The sequence below is a fragment of the Punica granatum genome, chromosome 3 (genome assembly GCF_007655135.1).
Source record: "Punica granatum isolate Tunisia-2019 chromosome 3, ASM765513v2, whole genome shotgun sequence".
Lineage (NCBI taxonomy): Eukaryota > Viridiplantae > Streptophyta > Magnoliopsida > Myrtales > Lythraceae > Punica > Punica granatum.
This window is the reverse complement of record NC_045129.1, coordinates 25,446,604-25,473,796: the sequence shown is the minus strand read 5'-3', so window position 1 is coordinate 25,473,796 and position 27,193 is coordinate 25,446,604. Positions and strand designations below refer to the sequence as shown.

The following is a 27,193-nucleotide window of genomic DNA, read 5'->3' as shown; positions in this document are numbered from 1 at the left end:
TTGAGTGAATAGCATCAGGTCTTTTATTTTATGCAATTTAATTGGTGCTTTCTTACGTCATGTGGCGAAGTAAGATCACCCAAAAATTTCACGAATCTGACCCCCTATTAGGGTTACACACCCAATAAGTGGTTTATCTGGACATGCTAATCATTATTAACTGTCAGTGCAATTGAATTTGCCTTTAAATGATCAAAAGTCAAGAAGTCAAAGGAGGAATTAAATTAGCATTTTTAAAGGTGAAATTGACCAAGAATTTAAAGGCAATCATCGGCAAATTGAATAGCCAAAGATAATTTTTAATTTGTTAAGAAATCAATTAATAAATGACATTAATACAACAATATTCACCAAAAAAATACAACAATACTCCACTTATTTACTAATAATATAAAATATATATAGAAAATAAAATATCGAGTTACCGTATAGTATAGTCTGATGCTAGACTACATGGGTTCTAATTCATAATAGGCAGCGCATTTTATTAGGTCTTGCGCTTATCCTAATTTGGAAAGTACTCTAGGATTTATCTAAAAAACTAGTAGGAAGCGGCCCTCAGATCCATATTTGTGTAGTAGTTTCATCATGCGTGTTCACAATCGCTTTAACACTCCACTTTCATAAATTATAAGAACTGTTAAGGATAATAGTTGAGTTGCATATTCAGTGCATATAATCAAATACGAGGCTTTTGGAAATTTCCGCATATTTCTCAAATATTTACACAAATCCACTGGGAATGTGAATTCTTATGACATTCTATGGACAGTTTATATCAAAGAGCCCTTGAACCCTTGAAAATATGATTTTCAGCAAAGGAGAAAATTCTCCTTTAATGACATCATATTAAAGTGGGTAGAATTCACTTAGACTAACTCTATTGATCCGATACAATCGCAAACTCTTGGTTTTAAATTATCGTTAATTATCACAAAAAAATTTTGTACGTATCTTTCGGATATTTCCCGGGAAAACATTATCACGCTTAGTACTTTTACATAGTGAACAAATTCTGATGGAGACTTCTCTCCGCAAGGGACCATATTCTTTCTTATCCACATAGCATCTTTGAGCTTTTCAGGCCCATTGTTTTGAAATACTTGATCTTGAAGCAGCAGGCTGGTGTGGCTTCATGCACTAAAAAGATTGACAATATTATCTATCATGTAAAAGTTAATCACATAGCTAATTGGGCGAATAGTATAAGGCTACGTGATGCGGACCTCATGAAGGATTGTGAAACCCGACGACCAACTTGAATCGATTCCCATATCGCCAAACACAGATTTAGATAAAGAGGATTATTGACCCGTTGTTTATAGAGAAATAAGAACCAACAATATCAAGATAAGGATTATTGACCCGTTGTTTATGAAGAAACAAGAATCAATAATATCAAATTGTATCGAACAATCACAAGCTGTCACACTTGTTCGTTCGAAGGAGTTCAATGAAGAACAAAGGAGAAAATCTCACCAAAATACCATAATAGTCTGCCTATAATCAGCTACTCAACCTCCTTTATATAAGTTTAGGAGAAACTGGAAACTAATAAACTTGCCAACTTGAATAATCTTAGTTTCCTAAAGCCATAAATAACAAAGGAAACTAAATAAAGGCTATCTAGAATAGTTGGCAGTCTTTTATTCCGTTTTCAGCATCTCATGGCAAGTTAGTTGAATAAAGCCCTTTGAAAACCCAATTGAATTGGACTCCTCTTGGCCCAAAAAGCCCACTAGCAAGCTCTCCATAGTTTGTTGGATTTGTTTGGCTTTCGTCCGTGTGATTGGCCCACTCAAAACATGCAAGGCTCCAAGATCTTATGCATCAGCTCCCTCTTCACGAGTCCGACTTCCAAGCTCGTGTGCATTAGCCTCATTGTCATGCCCACGATCCTCATCATTCCCCTGCTCTTCAAAAGGATTCATCCTCGAATCGAGACCTATATCAATCGGAGAAAGATCAGAAACATTAAAAGTTGGGCTAACATTATACTCACTTGGTAAATTTATTTTGTAAGCATTATCATTTATCTTGGCTATGACTTGGAATGGTCCAATTTCTTGTGGACTCAATTTGGATTTCCGTTGGTTTGAAAATTTTTCCTTCCTCATATGAACCCACACCCAATCTCCTGGTTCAAAAGTCACTTTCTTCCGTCCCTTATTAGCACGTTCAGCATATTGTTTATTCTTCTTCAAGATATGTTGCCTCGCTTCTTCATGAATCTTTTTCACCATATCTGCCTTTTTCTCTCCGTCAAGACTAGAAATCTCACTCATATGCAAAGGGATTAGATTCAAAGGTGTTAATGGATTAAAACCATACACAATTTGAAATGGTGAGAAGTTAGTAGAAGAATGTATTGTACGATTATAAGCAAACTCAATAAACGGTATGCAATCTTCCCAAGACTTCAAATTCCTTTTTATGACAGTACGAAGAAGAGTGGACAACGTTCTATTAACCACCTCGGTTTGCCCATCCGTTTGGGGATGACAAGTAGTTGAAAACCACAATTTAGTTCCTAACTTTCCCTACAAGACGCGCAAAAAATGACTCAAGAACTTAGCATCTCGATCACTAACTATGGTTTTAGGTATCCGATGCAATCGCACTACCTCCCTAAAAAACAAATTTGCAATATGTGTGGCATCATCAGTTTTGCGGCATGGAATAAAATGAGCCATCTTAGAAAATCGATCCACAACTACGAAAATGGAATCTCGTCCTTTATTAGACCTAGGCAATCCTAGGATGAAATCCATGGATATATCAGTCCAAGGCTCATTAGGAACAGGTAAAGGCATATACATTCCATGTGGTTTGACTGTTGATTTCGCCTTATTACAAGTAACACATTTAGAGCAAATTCTCTCCATATCTCTCTTCATGTGCGGCCAAAAGAAATGTTCTCTCAAAATATCCAACGTCTTAATTACCCCGAAATGACCCATAAGACCTCCCCCATGCGACTCAAGCACAAGTAATTCACGCATAGAAGAATTAGGAATGCATAGCTTATTCTCCCTAAATAAGAATTCGTCATGCTTATAGAACTTACCAAATGCACCCTTTCACATGCACTATATATAACACCAAAGTCAGAATCTTGCATGTACAACTCCTTAAGATGTTCAAACCCAAGAAATTTAACAGTTAGAGTAGAGATAAGTACATACATCCGTGATAATGCATTAGCTACCACGTTTTCCTTTCATTGCTTGTACTAAATCACGTATGGAAACATCTCTATGAATTCGAACCACTTGGCATGTCTCCGATTCAGCTTGTTTTGCCCTTTCAAATGCTTCAATGATTCGTGGTCCGTGTGTATGACAAATTCCTTCGACCACAAGTAGTGCTGCCACGTCTCCAAAGCGCGGACCAAAGCATAGAGTTCATTGTCATATGTAGAATAATTCAAAGAGGCTTCACTTAGCTTCTCACTAAAGTAGGCAATCGATCGTTTTTCCTGCATCAAAACAACACCTATACCAATCCTGGAAGTATCACATTCAATCTCGAAAGTTTTCGAAAAATCAGGTAAAACCAATAAAGGTGCAGAACAAAGTCTTTCCTTAATCAAATTAAATGATTGCTCTTTCTCTCCTCCCCATTGGAAACCTATATATTTCTTAACCACTTCCGTCAATGTAATAGCCAAAGTACTAAAATCTCGCACAATAAAATTTCTTACCTCGGTTACGGATTTCGGCGTCGGCCAATCCTTAATTGCTTTCACATTTTCCTCATCAACCTGAATACCCTTGGAACTAACAACAAATCCCAAAAACACAACTCGATCCATGCAAAATGTACATTTCTTCAAGTTAGCATATAATTCTTCATGTCTCAATGCTTGAAGCATGCGTTGCAAATGATCGATATGATCCTTCAAGCTCTTACTATACACCAAGATATCATCTAAATATACAACAACAAATTTTCCAATGAAAGCACGCAAAACATGATTCATGAGCCTCATGAAAGTACTAGGCGCATTAGTTAATCCGAATGGCATAACTAACCACTCATACAAGCCATGTTTTGTTTTGAAAGCTGTTTTCCACTCATCACCCTCTTTCATCCTAATCTGATAGTATCCGCTTTTCAAGTTTATTTTTGTAAATAAAGTGGAACCATGTAATTCATCCAACATATCATCTAATCGAGGAATGAGATGTTGATACTTTACCGTGATTTTGTTTATAGTGCGGCAATTAACACACATTCGCCAAGTACCATCTTTCTTTGGCACCAGCAACACCGGGACCGCACAAGGACTCACGCTCAGGCACATGCCCTTTAGCTAAAAGCTTGTCCACTTGCCTTTGAAGTTCCTTTGTCTCCTCTGGATTACTTCAATAAGCTAGCCGGTTCGGAATCGCGGCTCCTGGCACAAAGTCGATTTGATGCTCTATTCTCCTTATTGGTGGCAAACGATTGGGTAATTCCTTGGGAAAGACATCTCCGAATTCTTGCAAAAGAGAGGTTACACAACTTGGTAAAGAAGAATTAAGGTCCGATAAATAAGCCTCCTTGTAAACAAACATGATCATTGGACGATTAGCTTTAAATGCACTCTTGATCTCTCTTTATTTTGCATAGAAACTCATTTTTTTTTCTCTTTTCTCTCAACTAACTCTTTCATCTCATCTATAGTTGAGCTCTCTTTCTTTTCACTATCCCGATTTTCTTCCTCTCTATTCTTACCAGTTTTCTCTCTCACTTGCTCACTCTCTTTTTTTCTTTGAATCTCAGCTTCTATCTCACTTTTCTCACAAATTGATCTCTTGATTCGGAGCTGATCCTCATACACTTGATAAGGTGTCAATGGAACAAGTGTCGCCTTCTACCATCCTTGATAAAAGAGTATCGATTCTTATACCCATCATGTATTGCCTGTCTATCGAACTGCCATGGCCTCCCAAGCAACATATGACTAGCATGCATAGGCACTACATCACAAAGAACATTATCCTTGTAACTCCCAATTGTAAAGGAAACCAGAACTTGTTTGTTCACCTTTACTTCTCCACTTTCATTCAACCATTGCAGCTTATATGGCCTAGGATGCTTCTATGTACGCAATCCCAACTTGTCAACAAGTAACTTACTAGCCACATTCACACAGCTACCCCCGTCAATGATCAAACTACATACCCGATCCTTCACGTTGCATCTAGTATGGAATATATTCTCCCTTTGCACATCAACTCTTTCTTCTTCCTTAATTTGTGCATTAAGTGCTCGCATGATTACTAAAGCATTCCTCTCAGCAGCATATTCATAATCATTAGAATCATTATGTGTTGGCATTGAATCACTTTCCTTTTCTTCAGTTTTAATTTCCCCACTATCTAGCATGATCATTGCCCTTTTATTTGGACATTGAGAAGCAATATGCTCAAATCCCAAACACCGAAAACATTTGATATCCCTATTCTTTTGAGATTGGGATGTAGAGTTATATCTCTCCTTATTGTCCCCTTGGCTCATACTCCTTTCAGCATTCGATTTGGGTTTCTCTACTGGTCTTGAGCTGGCACCCCATTTCGACTTCCAATTTGATGAAGACCCCGAATTCGAACAACCCTTTTGCCTTGCTGGTCTCCCTCTCTTGAGTTGCCGTTCTACTTTCATGGCCATGCTAACCATCTCTTCTATCTCCACATAATGTTGCAACTCCACCACATTAGCAATTTCTCGGTTCAAACCACATAAAAACCTGGCCATAGTTGCCTCTTCATCTTCTTCAATGTTGGCCCGAATCAAAGCTATTTCTATCTCCTTGTGGTAGTCTTCCACGCTCTTCGTCCCCTGCCTTAGACTTTGCAATTTTAAATGCAAGTCCCGATAGTAATACGAGGGAACAAATCGCCTCCGCATGATAGTCTTCATCTCCTCCCAAGTCTCTATAGGCCTTTCATGGTTCCTCCTTCTTTCCTTAACCAATTTGTCCCACCAAACGATGGCATAATCAGTGAATTTCACCGCTACAAGCTTCACTTTCTTCTCTTTCTATCTTTTTTTTTTCAGCTCTATTTTTTTTGGTCGAATTTTTTTTCTCTCTCTGTTTTTTTTATAGCGGGAACTTCGCTTTTCTTTTCCTTTTTTTTTTGCTACTACTTATCCAGAACGAACAAGCTAGACGGAATGAAATTCAGCAAATTGAAACGCAAAGGATATGATAAACCTGATTTGGAGCTTGATGCTCTGATACCAAAATGATGCGGACCTCATGAAGGATTGTGAAACCCGACGACCAACTTGAATCGATTCTCCGATCGCCAAACACAGATTTAGATAAAGAGGATTATTGACCCATTGTTTATAGAGAAACAAGAACCAACAATATTAAGATAAGGATTATTGACCCGTTGTTTATGAAGAAACAAGAACCAATAATATCAAATTGTACCGAACAATCACAAGCTGTCACACTTGTTCATTCGAAGGAGTTCAATGAAGAACAAATGAGAAAATCTCACCAAAATACCAGAATAGTCTGCCTATGATCAGCTACTCAGCCTCCTTTATATAAGCCTAGGAGAAACTAGAAACTAATAAACTTGTCAACTGGAATAACCTTAGTTTTCTAAAGATAGAAATAACAAAGGAAACTAAATAAAGGCTATCTAGAATAGTTGGCAGTATTTTATTCCATCTTCAATATCTCATGGCAAGTTAGTTGAATAAAGCCCTTTGGAGACCCAATTGAATTGGACTCCTCTTGGCCCAAAAAGCCCATCAGCAAGCTCTCCATAGCTTGTTGGATTTGTCTGGCCTTCGCCCGTGTGATTGGCTCACTCGGAACATACAAGCCTCGAAGATCTTGTGCATCAGCTCCCTCTTCACGAGTCCGACTTCCAAGCTCGTGTGCATCAGCCTCATTGTCATGTCCACGATCTTCATCACTATGTTTGGCTAACTCTACATTTCTCATATTCTTCTTGGTAGATAGTAATCACAGTTAAAGGAGTCAAGACTCCAAACTTAAAAGACTATGTTTGGTAAGCCGGAAAAGAGGCCAGATTAGGATTGAGATTGGGATTATGACATACCTAGATAAAAGTATGAAACAACTAATCCTAAGGAGGAAGTGGGTTAAGGGAGGATTAGGATATGATTATTTATAAAAAGACAGAAATGGTCCTCGCTTTGTATAAAAATTTTGAATTATGCCATTGACCTTTTTTTTTTAAGGCTAAGCACGCTGAAGGAGGCCGAAGAGGGGTGGTGGGGGCACAGTCAGCCGACCACCGCCCCAGGCGAGGTCGCCAATAAGCCCTAGGTCACGTCGGCGACCTTGCCTAGGGCAGTGGTAGCTGGTGTCAAGCCCCCACCACCCCACGGTTGTCTCTCTCTCTTCACTCGAAGGGAGAGATAAGATAGGGGTTGTAGTGGGTCGAACCGAGGGACTGCCGGGGACCTCATTGATGGAAGGAGGGCTCATCAGCCACTTCTTCGGGGGCTCTAGTGGCTAGCGTTGGGTTCTCCTCCACCCCCCTCGCCGCCGCCGACTGTTTCCATGAACAGTCGGAGGATGAAGGTTTCCATCTCTTGCGCCTTTTTAAAAAAAAATTAAGAAAATTTTGAAATAATTATTTATGGGTGTATAGAAAGTTACAAGAATGGTGGGGAAGTAAAAATACATGAAAACTTGAGGTGCAAAATCATCCGATCAGAATTTTCTTTGTAACTTAAAAAAAAACTACAACCTCTTACCATAGAATACGGAAGCTTAGTGCCCACAAAACATTCTGCATCTTACGCTGCCAACGGATAGATTGCATCACGTCTCACTCTCTCTCTCCCTATGGCAATCTAGTAGTTGTAAAACCGGGATACGTACGATTTGAAGCCATGACAAAATTTTCTTGTATTTGATAATAAAGGTGCTTGTCTCACAACAAAAAATGTAAGTACAATTTTGAGATTTTATGAGGGAATTATTCCTTAGAATTTTTTGACGGACTATCAAGGGAAGTTCCAAACTTTCGAGAAAAATTCCACTGGAAAATTTAAAAAATAAAAAAAATCCGTTGGAATTTCTGAGAGAAATTTCATCGAAAAATACTTTTTGATTAAAAAATTATTTTTCGAAGAAGTTTCTGAAAAGATTTTGTCCAAAATACTATTTCTAAAATAAATAATAATTTTCAAAATAAAATGTATTACAAATATAAGTTTTCCAATAAACAAAAAAATTGCAAAAACCTATTAAAGGAATTATGAAAATGAAAAATCAGTATTAAATATAAAATAGAAATTTTATTTGAATCTATTACTGTAATAAAGTAAGAGACTCCCTATGTGGTAATTTACAAGAATACCCCCATAGAAGTCAAATATATGAGAAATAATTCAAAGTTTTAAATAATAAATTTAAAAAGGAAAAGAAGAAAAAGAAGAGGAAACCGTCCAAAAGCTGCCCCCTTGCAAAAACTAATAATTCCTCATACAGCAAAATAACCGGCCAATACACATCTCCAATTACAAAAATTAACCCCACTTTACATGCAATAGATTTTTTTCCCCACAGTCGGGGTTATTTCATAAAATTAGTTACCGATAGTTTCAAAAATTTCCATTTCGAGTTTTAGAATTTTACTTTTACTTCGCTTGCTTGAAAATATGTGACATGATCATTTCATAAGATTACGCACTAGTAATTTCAAAAATTATCATTTTGGGTTGTACAAATTTTATGATTTCACAATTCTATTTTTGCTTCATTGCTTTAAAATATGTGACGTGAGAGTAATAAATTTCGCGCGTAAGTCGAGTCATTGTCGATTTTTTTTCAATTTTCTAATAATTTTTTTTTCTTTTTGTTGCCCATGCATAGCGCATTCGTCTAATGTCTAATAAGTAATAAACACGGTAAAGAATAATAATTGAAAAGGATAGCTTTGAAGGACAAAACGCATGCTTCTATGGGGGGAGAGTCTGGATCAATTCCAGCATAAGAATTATTTGCGTAAGCCAAGAGGCGCTGGGACGGTCCGGGCATGCCCCCTTTGATTGTAGACCTGGCTCGGTCCCGTTCATTATTCTTTTCTTAATTTTTTTTAGAATTTTTCAAAATTTCAAAGGAAATTTTCTTGGGACTTGAATTTCCGAGACAAGAAATTTGCTCAAAAATCCATCAAAGAAAATTTCCAATGAAGATTTTCCCCTTAAAAAATTGGTCTTCTTTTTTTTTGGTAGAAAGATCGGTCTGTTTTTGTAGTGCCATAGTTGGCCCCCTTCTGTTTGTAGAAAGCTTAGCTCGACTATGCCAATTGAGTGTTGCTCTGCTAATATAATACGACGAGGAATAAGCAACTCAAAATTCATCCGAATTTAAAATTCACAATGGCATTGAACATGAGTTGTCATTTACATAATATTTAAGTATTATCCAATGATATGAGTGAAATTTTAAATTAGAAGAATTTTCGGCCACACCAGCTAGGAGGATTTACCATTTTTTATGCCAATAATTTGACGGTTTACGATCCCAAAGAATGCAGGGCAAAGCATCGATAATTTTTTTCCCTAGGCCTTCTCGAATTAGCATAATTTCTACCAATCCTCACCGAACCATTCCCCAACGAGATTTTGCTACTTTGAAGTCCTTAAACTTTGATAAGTTCTCAATTAACTTCGTCCTCGAAATAATCTCTACATCTTAGTTACACCAGTGTGATGCTTGCGCTATGCAATCTACTTGTATAATTTTATTATACTGTCGCATAAATTTCAATTATTTACTAATAATATATTAAGTGATTGTTATTATCCTTTTTTTATTATATAAGGAAGGTTCAAGACCTAGTACAATGAAGAAAAATCATAAACAATTAATAAAGGGGCACGAAAATCCCGCTAGTATCGAACTTGAGACCTTTAGGTTAACAGGTAAGGGCATGCGTCACTGTCCTACACTCTCTTTTGATAATTATAAATTATCTTTAATTATTCAAATGTGCTGAATTTGTTGTTGATTGCCTTTTATTTCTAGGTTAATTTCACCTTTAAAATTGCTCTTTTTACTTCTTGACTTTTGGCCATTCAAAGGCAAACTAGAAAGGAATCCATATGATGATGCGGGTCTTTAAATAGTTCTTAGTCAACAATATTTTCATATGACTGAAGCGTGAGAAAGAGTAATAGTAATGTTGGAAAGTAAAATATTAACAAATTGCACTTATTAAAGAAATTAACAAATTAATATAGCGTGACTTACTTTAAAATTAATAGAACACTCTATATTTCAAAACTGTCTTAAGTTAATAAACATAACGTGGAGGAAAAAGAAATGAGAAATTTCATTAAATGATAAGATAAAAGAAGCATAAAAAGGCAAAAATTTATATGAAATTTTAAAAATATCGATTAAATAGTATCTACATAAAAGGGAGTATATATGTATAAGAAGGAAAATATTAATGCTTGTTTAGTATGTAACTATACCATATCTATTTGTATTTGCACATAGAATTGCAGCTATATTTATGTATAATTCTAACAAATTCATCCACATTAAGTATCTCATATTTTTGATATCTTACCATTATAAGTTGCCTTTACTGTAATGTATTTCATTTTATTCCAATAACTTTTAGACATAGTATTCAGATAGGATGTACTCATATATCATGAGGAATTTTTTTATTTAGTAATAAGAAGGCAAAAAATGTAGGGCGCATTGTAATGTTGAAAAGATGAATTATATTATAATACAACAAACATATTGAAATTATTGTAGTTTAATTAAGTTTCAAAATCAATTGAAGATTCTAACGTTAATATTATCTCAAAAGACATAGATGAATGCGGGAGAAAAGTCTATTTTAATAGTATATGGAATGAAGATAAAAAGGGATAAATATGTAGAAATAAATAAAAGTTTAGTGGAAAAATATTCAATTTTGAATCAGTCTAAAAATCATACATAATAATTCTCCCTATTGGCATGAACCTTGCATTTCACAAGAAGGAGAATTAGGACATTCTAACGTCACAATAGAAAGAGACTATTTATATTGGTGACAAATTGATGAGATAAGTCTTTTATATCTACAAAGAATTTAAAATATAAAATGTAATATATATATATATATATATATATATATAGAGGCCTTGAGCGGCCTTGTTAATTTTAAGTGGGTTTCGAAATTCATTCAAAAAAATCTCGTGCAACGACTAAGTCAATCAATTAGGGATCATGGATTCAAGACTTTTATTAAATGAGAGAGAGATCATTGGTATATTAGTCTGGATACAACAAAATATTTTTTTTCAGTTACATAAAACAAAATAATTTTGTTAAATCTAACATGAACCGGACCTGAAATATTTCCTTTCATCCAGCTCAAGAAAGGATTGTCAATAGAACGGTTTAACATTGCTATTAACAAAAAACAAGATTAAGATATTTCTAACTTTACGATAAAAAGAGACTACTTAAATTGGAAACAAATTAAAATTAAAATTTCATATTTAAATAAAAAATTATAAAAAAAATATAGGCTTTAAGTGGCTCTACATATTTTAAGGTTTGAAATCCATTAAAAGTATTTTGTGGTCATGGCTAAGTCAATATCTAAGTAAGGATTAGTTTTGTGAATAGAGTGGCGTAACCTTTTATTTGACTGTAAAAACTAAAAAGAATTAGGATATTTGTAACATTAACAAAAATTATTTAAATTTATCTTTAAATAAAAATATTAAAAATATATTTTTTTCCATCTTTTGAAAAAGAGAGAGAGGGTCCCGAAACCCACTCTACTTGCTTCCTGTTCCAGAGGACCAAGTTCAGTAAAGATGAAATAAAATAATAATAATAATAATAATAATATACTGATATTGATATGGTACTGATACTAGCATGCTAATATACTAATACTAATATTAATTCTTATGTCATACGGCATTAAACAAACATTTTTACTTGCTAATTTTAATTGGGTGATGCTACTACAGTTGGTGGCAAAAATAACCACCACGATTGTTTTTTTCATTATTTCTAGTGAGAAAAGTATGATTGCAATATAATAGGCCTTAAGTAATCCGGCTAATTAGTTGAAGTAACGAACTTTAGTTGCAATGTTGAAAATCATTAAAAGTATCTCATAGTTATGGTAAAAATCACTGTCCAAGCGAGAATTAATTTGATTCTTAGGATAATCTAAGCACTGTGCCCTTATGTTTTATCCAAAAAATTTGGATATCTAAACGTATGAATGAGAAGTGGATATCTAAATTTAAAGATCAATTCAAATATGTATTTTATACTGAAATAAAGAAATAAAAAAATCACATTAAATTAAAAAATTGAAGACATTAAAGAAACCATGCACCCCCCAATTATATGAATAGTTTGTTTCAATAAATGAAATATATATAGATTGACTATTTAATTCCTAGAATGAATCAACTTTATTCAAAATGTAATTAGTTTTACTATATAATATAGGTATAGATTACAAAATCACGGTGCCCAAGACTTCTTTGGTCGAAACCTACAATTTTATATTGTTTGTTTTGTTAATTTATTTTAAAATTAACATATCTTTTAGAAAAAAAATGGTTAATTGCACTGTATATCCTAACGTTTGAAGGAATTCTTAATTTTATCTCAAACTTGATTTTTTACCTGAAATATCCCAACGTTGACGTGTTGGTTTCACATCTATCCTAACGCTAATTTCCCGTCCAAAATTGATGGAATTGCACATGTGGCACGTTAATTTTGTAACACATGTAAGTAACATTACAAAATTAACGTGTCACGTGTGCATTTTCGTCAATTTTGAACGAGAAATTAGCGTCGGGATAGATGTAAAACTAATATGTTAACGTTGGGATATCTCAGGTAAAAAATTAAGTTTGGACTAGAACTAAAAATTCTTTCAAACGATAGGTTATATGACGCAATTATCCAAAAAAAATCAATCGAATTTTTCAAAGGCCGATTCTACATTACTTTCTGGCAGAAACAGATCATATAAACTTTGCTTTAACGAGTTACACGATAGATTATATAAACTTTGCTTTGACGGGCCGAGGGCCTTACGTTTCCCGCTGACTTTGGTGGGTTCCAAATTCCTTGCTTCCTTTCATAAACAAAGGAAAGTAGGGTCATGTTGCCCCTTGGTTTGAAATTATTTCCATATCCCTAAGGCTTTTTGAATCAGGAAAAAAGTTGTAAGTACTCGAATTTCACGAAATCCAGCACCACTAGAACTAGCGCCTTTCCCGGCGAAAACACAGTCCGTTTGTAATCCACTGGTAATTCTCTCGAAAAGTTTTCATATTTTTCAAATATATCTCATAATTTAAAAGTTATCCAAAAAAGCTCATATTTTATATCTGGTTCCAAATTTATCATAGTGTTGCCGACGTGAAACGTAAATGGGTTCATTCTTTCCACTGTGGCTCTTTACCCGTGATAAATTGAGAAAAAAATTAAAATTATGGATAAATTGGAGAAAAAGTAAAGTCATAAAATAGGTTTGAATCCCACTTACGTTTCATTAACGGACAAATTGACGGAGTAATAGATTTGAAACAAGATGTAAAATCATAGATCTTGTTAGATAATTTCTAAAGTATGAGATATATTTGAAAAAACGATAAAATTATAGGATATATCGCGTAATCACCATTATTCTTTACGAAAGGAGTAAGTAAGGTAATCTCACGAACAGGCACCCGACTTTGTGTGATGGCCAGCACGAAGGTGGTAATGTCTTTATTTGCTCGTACTTTGACCTTTAGATTCCAGAAGTCCAACTACCTTATTGCCACGGGACCGCTGCTTAAACGCTGACCCAAATGGGCCTAAGACCGACTTCCCCACACCCTGTTCTTTCCTACGGGTAGACCGCAATTCCCGTTTGGGGACCAATTTTAGCTAGCCCCTATCACAAGTCTGACTTTTAATGAGTTTTGTCTCATCTAATGGTTGGGACTAATTCCATTCGAGCATCTCTAATATAATTCGAAACTCTTGATTGCATATATATTATGCCCAATGATATATTAAATATAATAATAGACGTGCGGTGGCCATAGGACAATTGAAGAAATTAAATATAACATTAGAAGAAGAGAAGGAAATATTAACATGTGTGGTCATATGCCAAAACTATGAACAAAGAAATAAATAACTTCAAAATACCAGTATAAAATCTAAATCAAATATGAAAATATTCTAAAATACTAATTAACCTAATTGATTAATTCAAATATTCATTTTCCAACGAGACAGTTTCACACGAGCTTGGTCAGAAACGGGCACCTTCTCTAGTTTCCGCGTTGTGTTTTTGGCCCTTCTAGAATGAAAATGGGCACTCATACAAAAAAGCGAAGAATTGTTCTTTTATTCCTTTTTCTATTTGTTGAATTGAATAAGTAATTGCCTTCCCCAGTTCCAACTGCGAACAGGAACTTTCCTACTTCATGGTAGGCTGAGGCCCTCATATATAAGCTAACCCTCAGGCAGGCCTCTTCTCCAAGCAATCGCTCAAGTTCACAAAAGCATTTTCTTACTTCTGCATTCTGATCATAAGAAAGATGGTTCTCTCAAAGACGGCCTCAGAATCCGATGTATCAGTTCACTCCACGTTCGCCTCTCGCTACGTCCGCAGTTCGTTTCCCAGGTACGAATCACTGGCTTCCATGTATATTTTAGAATAAGTGACCACTTTACTCATTTAGTGATCTCCTATAGCTAGAACATGACAGGACTGAAATATGTATGCATACCTGTTTCAGGTTTAAGATGCCAGAAAACTCGATACCAAAGGAGGCTGCTTACCAGATAATAAACGACGAGCTGATGCTGGATGGGAACCCAAGGCTCAACCTCGCATCTTTCGTGACCACGTGGATGGAGCCTGAGTGCGATAAGCTCATCATGGACTCCATCAACAAGAACTATGTCGACATGGATGAGTACCCCGTGACCACTGAGCTCCAGGTAAAAATTGGACCACTTGCTCCTATCCGAGTCGGTCTCCTTGCTCTCTCTAAACGGGCTTGTGAAACCGCTAGTTGCTCGAAATTGATTAAAATTTGATCACTAAGGAAAACACCATCAATAGATAAAAATCGCTGTTGATTAAAACTCAAACATTCGGGAAAAGTAAAAAACGAAATGTTAGTACTGTTAGGATTTCCTGGCTGTTTTCATTGCAAGTCAAACTTTGACTGTTTCTGTACTTTTTTATGAACTTATTTGCTTTTGGTTTGCTATGTGCCCATTGATTGGTTTTTGCTCATTTCCTTGCAATGGTCGACTTTGACCATTTAAGCAGAGCGCCCTATTTGTTATTATTATTTTATTACGTATATTTAATATTGTCTGCAACACCTTACGCATAATGACTGATTATTATATGTTTATATTATCTTAATTAATTAATGTTCCCCATCAGGGGCGAAGCCAAGATTTTTATCCAGGGGGGCAAACTTATACGTTTGGGGTAAAATTTAAAAAATTCAAAGTTAAGGGGGGGCAAAGTACTAATTTTATATAAAAAATCTCATACTTTGGGGGGCAAAAGTTAAAAGTTTCAAAGTTCGGGGGGCAATTGACCCCCCTGCTTCTTCATTGGCTCCGCCCCTGTTCCCCATATATCATAAGGAGCGCATGCAGTGTTAGGTGGTGCATATGGTGAATTCCACCGACAATAAATATATATATATATATATATATATTTCCTGTGATGAAAAAAAACAACTTAATAACTCTTTCGCTAATTGCATTTAATCGAGGAAAATTCGTCTTCTGTTTGATTCTAAAATCGTTAATATTAATAATTGTGCAGAATCGTTGCGTAAATATGATAGCACATCTTTTCAACGCACCACTTGGTGATTCGGAAGCCGCAGTGGGTGTTGGAACAGTGGGATCTTCGGAGGCGATAATGCTAGCAGGCCTTGCATTCAAGAGGAAGTGGCAAAACAAGAGGAAAGCCGAAGGGAAGCCTTATGATAAGCCCAACATTGTCACTGGGGCCAACGTTCAGGTACTATTATTTACTGATTATTTATTCCAATAATATATATATATATATATATATATATTTACTTAATTATGTGTGTGTATATATATATATATATGTATATATAAGTGTGTGTGTATGAGTATGAAAGTTGGTAACAGCTGGCTGGCAAAATACGACATGGCCCCACTGGATTTTAGAAGGAAAATTTCCGACAAACCATGCAGCACGATTTCATTATTAAATGTAATAAACTTTAGAAAAATGAACAAATTGGAAAGGAAAAACAGCCTGTTGTGATTCTTTTGCGTTTATAGCAGACATGTAAACTACCGATGTATGTATGTGGACCTCCTGTTATGAGAAAAAAGTGGCCTAGGTTTAGGTGAAAAATAGATTTCGTGTTTCTTTTTTCCGGTTATGGATGAGATTTCTCGTGTAGAAGGAGAACGAATGGCTGCCTTTAGTCCTTCACTTGACCGACAAGAAATTGACTTTGATTTTGACTTCAACTTTGGCAACATTCAGTTGTGGAGCTGAACCGAGCTTAGGTTGAAAATCGTTGCATTCTGCTATTCTACAAACGGAGCCTAATCATGAGCATGCGGAGCAAGGAAGGCCAACTTAATTGGACTACAAGTCTGTATATAGATTTAAGGGATGTTATTTCTGCCAATATGTAGGTGTGCTGGGAAAAGTTTGCAAGGTACTTCGAGGTAGAACTGAAGGAAGTGAAGCTGAGAGAAGGCTACTACGTGATGGACCCTGTCCAAGCCGTGGAACTCGTGGACGAGAACACCATCTGTGTAGCTGCAATTCTTGGTTCAACACTCAACGGTGAATTCGAGGATGTGAAGCTCCTGAATGATCTCTTGCTCGAGAAGAACAAGGAAACTGGGTATGCTATAAATTAATTAATTAAACATCATCTCATATGATCCATCTAACCATGTTGACCTGAGACCGTATTTCACTTTTCACAATCCATTGATAACTCTCGACCGAAATAATTGGGAACAATGAATATTTTTTCCCTTCCATAGGTGGGATACTCCGATCCATGTCGATGCTGCCAGTGGCGGATTTATAGCTCCTTTCCTTTACCCCGAGCTTGAGTGGGATTTCCGGCTTCCCCTGGTGAAGAGCATCAACGTCAGCGGGCACAAGTATGGTCTCGTTTATGCTGGCATTGGGTGGGTTATCTGGAGGAGCAAAGTGGACCTCCCTGAGGAACTCATCTTCCACATCAACTATCTTGGAGCCGATCAACCCACCTTCACTCTCAATTTCTCGAAAGGTTTGCCAAATCACCCTGTTTCACAAAATTAAACTTCGCCATGAAACGTTTTAGATGATAATCTTGATACCTGCCTTCTCTTAACTTCCCTACTTTTGCAAAATGTTACAGGTTCGAGTCAAATAATTGCACAGTATTATCAATTGATCCGCTTGGGACAAGAAGTAAGTGTGCAAGAACTTCTTCCGAGTCATATAGTTATTCATGACCTCCAAGGGATACGATTCTGATTCCTCCATCCTTCATCTCCTTAAATCTCTTGTTAAACTTATTCCTATATATATTTTTTTGGATAAAACCACTATTTCAGTCTAAAATAGAAAAGGAAAAAAAGAATAGTACAATTAATGTTCCATTGGTTCACCCTGTCTTACGGGTCAAGTGATATGTGATTGTATTAAAAAGATTTTACATGGCATTGGATTCTTTAATGCGAAATCTTAAGCATGACCTCATGATTGCCAAATTACGAATGCTAGGGCTACCGCAATGTGATGGAGAACTGTCGCGAGAATGCAATGGTGCTGAAGGAAGGGCTGGAGAAGACTGGGCATTTCAACATCGTGTCGAAGGATGATGGGGTCCCGCTGGTGGCCTTCTCCCTCAAGGACAACAGCCGCCACGATGAGTTTGAGATCTCCGAGATGCTGAGGCGGTTCGGTTGGATCGTGCCAGCCTACACCATGCCTGCGGATGCACAGCACATCACTGTGCTCCGCGTGGTGATCAGGGAAGACTTCTCTAGGACCCTCGCTGAGCGCCTTGTGATCGACATCACCAAGGTGATCCATGAACTTGACGCCCTCCCGGCCAAGGTCAAGGCCAAGATGAGTGCCTCGCAAGAAAATGGAAGGAATGGCGTAGTCAAGAAGACCGAGATGGAGACGACGAGGGAGATTACGGAAGCGTGGAAAAAGTTTGTCCTGGCTAGGAAGACTAACAAGAACACGATATGTTGAATTGACTGAAGAAGTTGTCTGCCCCGACCGTATTAATTCCTTGGCTTTTTTTTTTTGGGTGGTGCTTCATTCTTGGTCATTTTGGAACTAGTGAGCCCACCATTTTAATGATGAATAGTATTCCCAATACTTTGGGATCGTTTGTCCAATGAATAATTCGATTAGTGTGATATTCTTGGTTATTATATGAATGGAGAAGGATGAGTCTTCTCTCTTGTTGTCTACTCCTTTATTTTTTTGTGGGGGGGGGGGGGGGGGGGGGGGGGGGGGGGAAGGAAGTGCTGTCTACTCTTCAGTTTCTATTTGTAAAATAATTAGGCTTCATATGAAAGAGTTGCATAAAGCCATAAACACAATGTTCGGTTACTTTTGACTTTTTAAGTGGTGTTTGGATCATGTGAAAGGTTGCAAATTCTCTGAAATCAACCTCCATCGCTATTTCACCATTTGTGAAGGATTTTGGAGTAAAAAAGGCCGAAAAGTAGATTCACCCATAAAAAGTGCCGAAAGCAAAATTTCTAACTCCAAAATTTTTCTTTTCTGAGTGAGGAGAGTCTTTCCCATTGAAAGGGGATTACTCTTGGGATAAATCTTTCCTTTCATGAAAAACATACAGCTATTATATATTTTTTTATTTGACGCCTTTACCCTTATGTAAGAGCGTCATCTTGAAGTCATTCTTTTATCTATATTAGTAGATATTTAGAAAAATTCCAGCCGCAAATTAGTTTTATAATAAAATAATATTAGAAACTCGTTAAATTATCTTAAATATGAAATTATTTTAACTTTCTTGAATATGCTATATTTGATTATTTCTAATATGAACTCCACTAATATTCCTTCATAATTCAAATTATTAAATATGAGAACTATGTTATGGGCATTTGAGGATTAATAAATGTTGAGTGAATTAAAAATATCTTAAAAAATAAATAGAAAGTTAAAAGAAAACTTGAATAAACAGCATTTAAATTAATGTAGATTAATTTAAATGTTGATGCTCAAGAGCTGGTTCAAAAGTGTAGAAGTTACCAAAAGTTCGCGAGAAGCACGGGAGCTCCCCCATCAAAGCTCACCCCCATTCCAAAGGCATGTCCCTTTTCTACTTGGGGGATTAACACGGTGGGCCTACTCTCGCCTGCTTCAAGAGCACGAAAGTTTGTCATCGTCGCTACGGACTACTTCTTCAAGTGTGTGGAGGTAGAAGCCGTCACTTCCATCAATGAGAGGGCTATCATTAAGTTCTTCACATCCCTCATCAGTCGCTTTTGTGTCCCTCATGCTTTGGTCTTAGATAATGGGGCACAGTTTGCTGGCAAGGAACTTGGAAGGTTCTACAATGATCTGCAAATCGAACAGAGGTTCGCGTTTGTGGGTTATCCATAGACAAATGGCTTAGTGGAAAGGACTAATCAAACAGTCCTCCATGGCCTTCGCAACAGGTTTGCTTCGCTTGGAGGGAGTTGGACCTGTGAATTGTACAATGTCATTTGGTCTTATAAGACTACGCTCATGGTGGCAACTAATGAAATCCCTTTCAGCTTGGTGTATGGTTCTAAGGCAGTTCTTCTAGCGAAGATCGGGCTACACACTTACAGAGTGGAGATATACAATGAAAGCTTCAATGATTACAGACGTGCGAAGGAGCTGGACACCTTGGAGGAGCGAAGGCTGGAGGCAGCTGATTCCATGGCCTGTGCCAGAGAGGCAGCTGCCAAGTACTTCAACAGGAAGGTCAAAACCAGGCAGTTTGCTGTGGGTGATTGGGTCTTGAGGAAGAATGAGTTCACAAGGTTGGTGTGGCGCAATAAGCTCACACCCAAGTAGGAAGACCCATACATGTCATCGGTACTCCGTACCCCAATGCTTATGTCTTGGCGGACGTGAATGGAAAGCAACTCCCCTGCACCTTCAATGTTGTGCACCTTCGCAAGTATTTCTTTTAATGACCATCCTTTATATTTCAACACGTAGGCAATACATTGTTATGCTATAGGCATTAGTTTGCTTTATGGATGATTTAATGCATGTTACACAAAGGATGCATTTATTAGTAAAAGCCTCTCATAAGAGAGGCTTAATGATGAGTGCTCGAGTGATATCAGTCATCACTCGAGAGTGGTATCAATGATTGCACACTCATACTTCGCTTCACTCAAAGATGAGTGCTCGAGTGATATCAGTCATCAATCAAGAATGGTATCAGTGACCACACTCTCATGCTTCGCTTCGCTCAACGATGAGTGCTCGAGTGATATCAATCGTCACTCGAGAGTGGTATCAGTCACCACACACTCATACATCGCTTCGCGCAACAATGAGTGCTCGAGTGATATCAATCATCACTTGATAGTGGTATTAGCGACCACACACTCATGCATTGCTTCGCTCAATAATGAGTGCCAACGATGAGTGCTCGAGTGATATCAGTCATCACTTGAGAGTAGTGCCAATGACCACACACTCATGCTTCGCTTCGCTCGACTATGAGTACTCGAGTGATATCAATCATCACTCGAAAGTGGTATCAGTTGCTGTAGACTCATGCTTCACTTCGCTCAATGATGAGTGCTCGAATGATATCAATTATCCCTCAAGGGTGATATCAGTGACCATACAATCATGCTTCGCAATGACCTATGATGCTAGTTTTCAATGTATTAGAGTAATATAAAAGCTCAATGCACAAATCGAGGTGATCTGGATCAATATCTGGGTGGGATCCCTCGAGATCCATGGCGTGTTATAGCATGAGCACAACTTCGCCCTTGATTTCCTTATCCTACTGCACACAGAGTCCGAAGCTGCTCCCTTCCCCAACAATAATCTGTAAATCTCGGCAATTGACTTGTTGATCATGGCGAATGAGAAGAGGCAATTCTCGCATATCCTACGAATATCCACCAGCTTACAATGGGCATGGCACAAAATTAAATATCGATTGAATTTTTTAGGGATTGTTTGATTTGATTTTGCTGGTGTTCTCTATTCTAGGAGGAAAATAAATGATGATTTCGAAAATTATTTGTTTCATTATTTATTTTTTCTTATATTTTTAAAATTAGGGCAAATTACAAAAAAAAACCCAAATTTTGTAAAATGTCTCGGTTTTGTCCTAAATTTTATTTTGTAACAGAAAAAACCATAAGTTTTCTAAAATGTCTAAAAAATGACTTCCATTATAAATTTTGTCAATTTTTGCCTACGTGAACTGTTAAGGGACCCACAAAGTTTAGGCAAAAATTAACGGAATTTATAACGGATGTCATTTTTGAGACAATTTAGAAAACTCATGGTTTTTTCTGTTACAAAACAAAATTTAGGACCAAAATGATACTTTTTCCAAAACTTGGGTTTTTTTTGTAATTTTCCCTTAAAGTTATAAAAATTATTATGTATCTAATCGAACCGGAAGATTTCGGTTTGATATTAAATATAACCGGATTCGAATCGTTCATGTGTGCAACCGAGCGTCGTCGAGAAGATGCGAAGTCGAAGAATATCGAAAGTCAAAGTATAAGGAGTGAATCTTCAATTTAAAATATTTCGGACATGTGTACGGCCCAAATCTTATTTAATAGGATCTAATGGTTAAAAAAATCATGGTAATTATTTTTTCAGCCAACCGTGATAGCATCACCGTTATAGATATAGACTATATATAAGAGAAAATGAAAAAAGAAAGTGGATCCAGTTTACACATTACAGTATAATTCATTGAAGTTTCTTAAGTACTACTTGGACTAAACTGAAATAAATATTTGTAAATGTGGGGTACTTCAATCAAAATTTTTAAAATTTAGTAGAGTCACTTGAACCACTAATCTATATCTATATATATAAGTAAAATTGACTCCCACAAACATTTAATAGGATTTTATCTATTTCCATTATTGATATAATTGCAAAATCATATTTTGATTATTGAATTCCTATATCCATACTCTCTATATATAATAGAATACACTATGTAATGTATATAAGAGCAAACTCTGCAAACTAATATAACCAAGAAAGTTGTTAATCAAGAAGTGATAATGAATGCAAAAATCACTTTCTAGATAGAATTCAATCTAATATATAGGTTAATATATATATATATAATCTAATATTTTAATACAAATGAAAATGCGTAATATCATAAATATGATAAATTTAAATTTTCAAACTAATATAATCTAAAAATCAATAATTAAAAATTGATAAATATAGAAATCGTTTTCTAAATAGAATTCAATCTAATATGTAGATTAATATATATATGTATATAATTCAGCTAAAAGTTTTTTTTATATAAATGAAAATGCATAATTTCATAAATAAAACAAATTTAGATTAATATTGATCAAATTATCAACATAATAAATTATTAATTAAATGACTTAAAAGCATGTTTGGTTTGCAAAATATGAATAAATGGTTAATTTGAGTTTCAAATTAATCATTTATTTTGATAACATGTATATGATAATGAACCCCTGCAACACAAGGGATCGAATACTAGTTATAATGTAAATCAGCTCCTGTGAAGTTCAATGTTTGTTGTTTCTCGGATGAGATTTATAAAGTGCATTAATTGGTTGTGTACAAGTAATTTTGCTTTATATAATAATAGTGACCATCTCTTGATCCAGTGTGATTTACGGGATCAAGAAATAAATAGATAACTAGCGAAGATCACACGCGGTATCGCGGGTTGAAAACTTTTCTTTAATTTTTTGATTCATCATAATGGTTTGTGTAATGATCAATATTTTGAAACTAATAATAAAACAACTTATTTGTGAAAATTATGTACTCTCTATTAATAACAAATAATCTATTTCTTTTTTTCAAAAGATGGTATCATGTTATCAAAAATGATATCATTTTTCTTTTTGTTTCATGGAGTGTGTTTGAATGTGTTAAATGAGTTGATTTTTAAATATAAAGCTAATGATTTTTCTCTTAAAAATATAGGTGCGAACATTATTAAAAAATAATATTAAGTCAACGAAGACATGGTGGATTTTAAGAAAATGAAAATGTTTACATTTTATAAATTTTTTAAAATAAATTAATAACGAATTTTCATTGTTGGACCTTTCCATATGGACAAAGGAAGAAAAAGTATTACATGTAATTCAAAGGGTATGTGTTTAATTAGTGTAATTTCTTAAGAAATATATAATATAGAAGAAGAAAGTTGGTGCCTTTATAAAGAAAAATAAAGTATAGGATATATGTATAACTCTTCAGACAAAGAGAGAATATAGTAAAATGCAGGGTGTTCAGTCTTATATCATTAGAACAAAATGAGAATTTTTTTTTGCACCATGTGGTGGTAAAACATGACTGGTCAACCATATTGATGGGGTCATTTGACCCGACGGATCAAAAAGGTTATACCACTATCTTATCGAGTCAAGATAAAAAAATATTGAAAAAAAGAAGAAAATAAAAAAGAAAGAGAGAGGAAAGATATTCAGCATTCACAAACTAAAATTTTAAAAAACAATATTACATAGTACTTCTAGTATGAAACTTCTAATTTTCTAAATAAAAGTTTGAGTAAAAGTATTTTTTCGCAAATAGTCTGACCATAATGACTGAATCATTTTGCATAACGCGTTGACCGGATTATGTGGTACTTTTTTCAAATTAGATTTGAAAACACTAAAAAGGTGTAACTTTTTGACTTAATGATTGGATCATTTGGCATAAAGCATCGACCGAATCACGTGGAACCTTACTGAGGTCGAATCTAAAAATGCAAAAAAGGTGTAACACATCGATCTTGTGATAAGATTTTTTGGCATAACGCATGACCGGGTTAAAAATTAGAATTAAGAAAAATAAAAACAAAAGAATTACGATTAGATCGTTTGGCGTAACATGTCAATCAAAATAACATGATATCTTATTCGGGTTAAATTTAAAAACATTGAGAGGGCATAACGTTTTGACCTAAAATGATGGGATCATTTGGCATAATGCGTTGAGTCCATTGACTGAATTATGTGGAATGATACTAGGGTCATATCTGAAATCACTAAAAAGGAGTAATACATCGACCTTACGATCGGATATTTCGGGATAATGTGTGGATTGAATTACATGGTACTTTTTTCGGATCGGATTTGAAAACGTAAAAGAAAAGGGAAAAATTTTAACGAAGGAAAAGAAAAGGGGAAAATTATTAAAAATGAAAATTATATATATATATATATATATATATATATATAAAGAGGTGGCGAGTAGGGAAAAGGTCCCCACTCACTTTCTCTGCTGGATGGATCGATTTTCATTGTTTTCATAGTTCACACAATGCTTGATATAACATATAACCTCGACATATAATAATAGAATTAAAATTAGAAACTCAATTGTTCTTACAATTTTTTGAACCTTTTATATAATATACTAATTAATATATGTTACATGATATAAAAAGTTAATATCTCATTTTGGTTTATCAAAATTTTATTTTTATTATATATAGAAAGATATAATAAAATATAAATGTAAATGTAACAGTTTTTAGAACTTAACTTTAGTAGTCTAAATAAATAGATGGTGCTCAAAATTACTTTCGAACATATAGTATTATAATAAAAATGTTAAATAAAATAACCAAAAAGATGCGTCACTATAATATAAAAAGTCTTATGAACTCTCGAGAAACTACTTATGACCTCTCTTTGAGCAACCCACATAAGTTCAGAACACATATTTTGGTAAGAAAAGAAAAAGAAAAGTACTCGCAAGAAGTTAGTGCTTATTAAGCCACTTTTCGGCCTTTAAGCTTAAAAATTATTTGTTAATTTTTTTAATGATGCATTATATATTTTAACAATTTTTTTACTTTAAATCAACATTTAGTCAAAACTATTATTTTGTTATGAATTTTTATGTTGCCATGCATATCACAGGTGTATTCTCCCCTATGCATATGAAAAGAGTGAAAATACTTAAAAGAAACAGGTATGAGTATGGGAAAAATAGTTAAAAGCAATGTTGAAAGACATGTATACTTTACGCTTCATCTAAGAGAATATTCCATATTGGATTCCTTCTATGTGGTTGAATTAATGTCTCTTGTACTTGCAGGGTGTTAATGAGAATCTGTGGGGAATAGTCACTGAAACTCATACACCCATCTTTATCCCAAAAAAGAAAAAAGAAAAATATGTGATAAAATAAAAAAAGGCTAAATATTGAAAAAAAAAGGAAAAAAGAAAAGAAAAGCACGTAATAAAATACAAAAAGGTTAAAAATTGGAAAAAAAGAAAAAGAGGCATATATGAAAATCTCCTTTACTCGCTATGTCTCAAGGATGGACCTGTTTTAATTTGAAAAAAAAAATGAATATCAACTTCGGGTGTTTGGGGGGAAGGTCTTGTAACAACGGTTGTACCGCGTAAGATTATGCCACAGATACGTAAAAAATATTATTTTTGACAACAATAAATTATTTTTGTTAATAATTTTTTGTTTACATACTAAAAATCAAAATTACAATGCCTTATTGGCTTGTGGTATTGCCAGGGGTTGGGTTGGGACCACTGCTCATCACCCCCATTCCTTGAATTGATGGAGATCTTAACTTTGAAATTTCGGTCGATTTGGGTATTATAGGCATCGGCCAAAGGAAGGAGGAGCGATAAGAGGCGAGGTGATGCCTAGATTACGCTATAACAGCTGAGGCGATGACAATATTACGAGCATAGCCAAACAGCCACTGACCATTTTCATCTCGCAGTAAACCACCAGCACCGGCATAACCCGAATTACCCAAAGAAGCGCCATTGATATTAAGTTTGACATAGCCAGGCTGTGGCCGCTTCCAGCTGATCCATTTCGACGTCTCGTGCAGATTGGTTCCAGTGCAGCATTCGCCTTGTCGAATGACCGGGCTGTCCTGGACACAACCTCCGTAGTACTACGCGGCAAAGTGAACTGCGGGTCAAACAACCTTTTCGACGACCACAACAACCAACACCCAACCCCAAAAATCACTGACCAAGGAACTTCTCCACCCCAAAACCAATCCGCCTGCAGATATGACAACAGCCATACATCTAAGCATGGAAATGTCGTGGAACTATAAGCGACCACATCGCCCGAGCCACCACACAGTCTCGCAGGACATGTAATGAAGATTCCACCTGATGCACACAGAGCAGGCATTTTATCTGTCGAAGCAAGCTGAATTAGAGAACGGTATTCATTTGTGAGCAGCCTGTTATGCGAAACCAACCAAAGAAATAGTCGGATTCTTTGAGGTCCAGACCGTTTCCATACACACTTCCATAGCGGATCAGGAAGATCATGACTCAAATAGATTTCTATAACATAAAATTTCTATATGTATGCACACTGCGTGATAATATCACAAGTCAAAAAAGGTTCCCCAATATCTATTCGTTTTTAGAAATATCACCAAAAAATTTACTATCGAAAAAAAATAAAATTTTGTGTTTGGCGACATAGTATCACGTGTTATATTTGTTATACATAATACTTCTCAAACTTTTTTTTTCCAAAGGTAGCACATAAGCCTAATATAAAAAAATAGAAATCTAAATTATAAATAAACTAGTTATCTAACCTGCTCGTCACAAGGGAACTTGTATTTGAGAGAGGCATAAGCAGGTTATGTATTTATTGGATAAAATTTTCAGGAACTTCAAAATTCATTAATGGTATAACTAAAAACTGTCTTCTAGAGAAAGGAAAAGATTGTGGAACCTAGTGCCACTGAACTATGTTGGCTCGCTCATATTTGAGTTCAAAGTTAATTTATCCTAATCATAAATGCGCCCGAACTAGCCTAACTGTTCTGCTGGTGTATCCGCCGGAGGAATCAGACTTCAGACACAAAATCCTAATGGCTATACTAACAAAAAAAAAAAAAAGAAGAAGAAGAAATGGGAGAAAAAGTGGGA

At 35.4% G+C, this 27,193-nt stretch overlaps 1 protein-coding gene across 1 annotated transcript; it reads left to right on the top strand.

Annotated features, from left to right (window-relative positions):
• Positions 1 to 14,475: 14,475 nt before the first annotated feature.
• On the top strand, positions 14,476 to 18,487 carry LOC116201663 (glutamate decarboxylase 4). Its single transcript, XM_031532964.1, has 7 exons — positions 14,476 to 14,660; positions 14,776 to 14,980; positions 15,831 to 16,031; positions 16,691 to 16,905; positions 17,051 to 17,304; positions 17,416 to 17,468; positions 17,784 to 18,487. Exons 1-7 carry the CDS (start codon positions 14,575 to 14,577, stop codon positions 18,261 to 18,263), a joined length of 1,494 nt encoding a protein of 497 aa, XP_031388824.1. The 5' UTR covers positions 14,476 to 14,574; the 3' UTR covers positions 18,264 to 18,487.
• Positions 18,488 to 27,193: the final 8,706 nt, after the last annotated feature.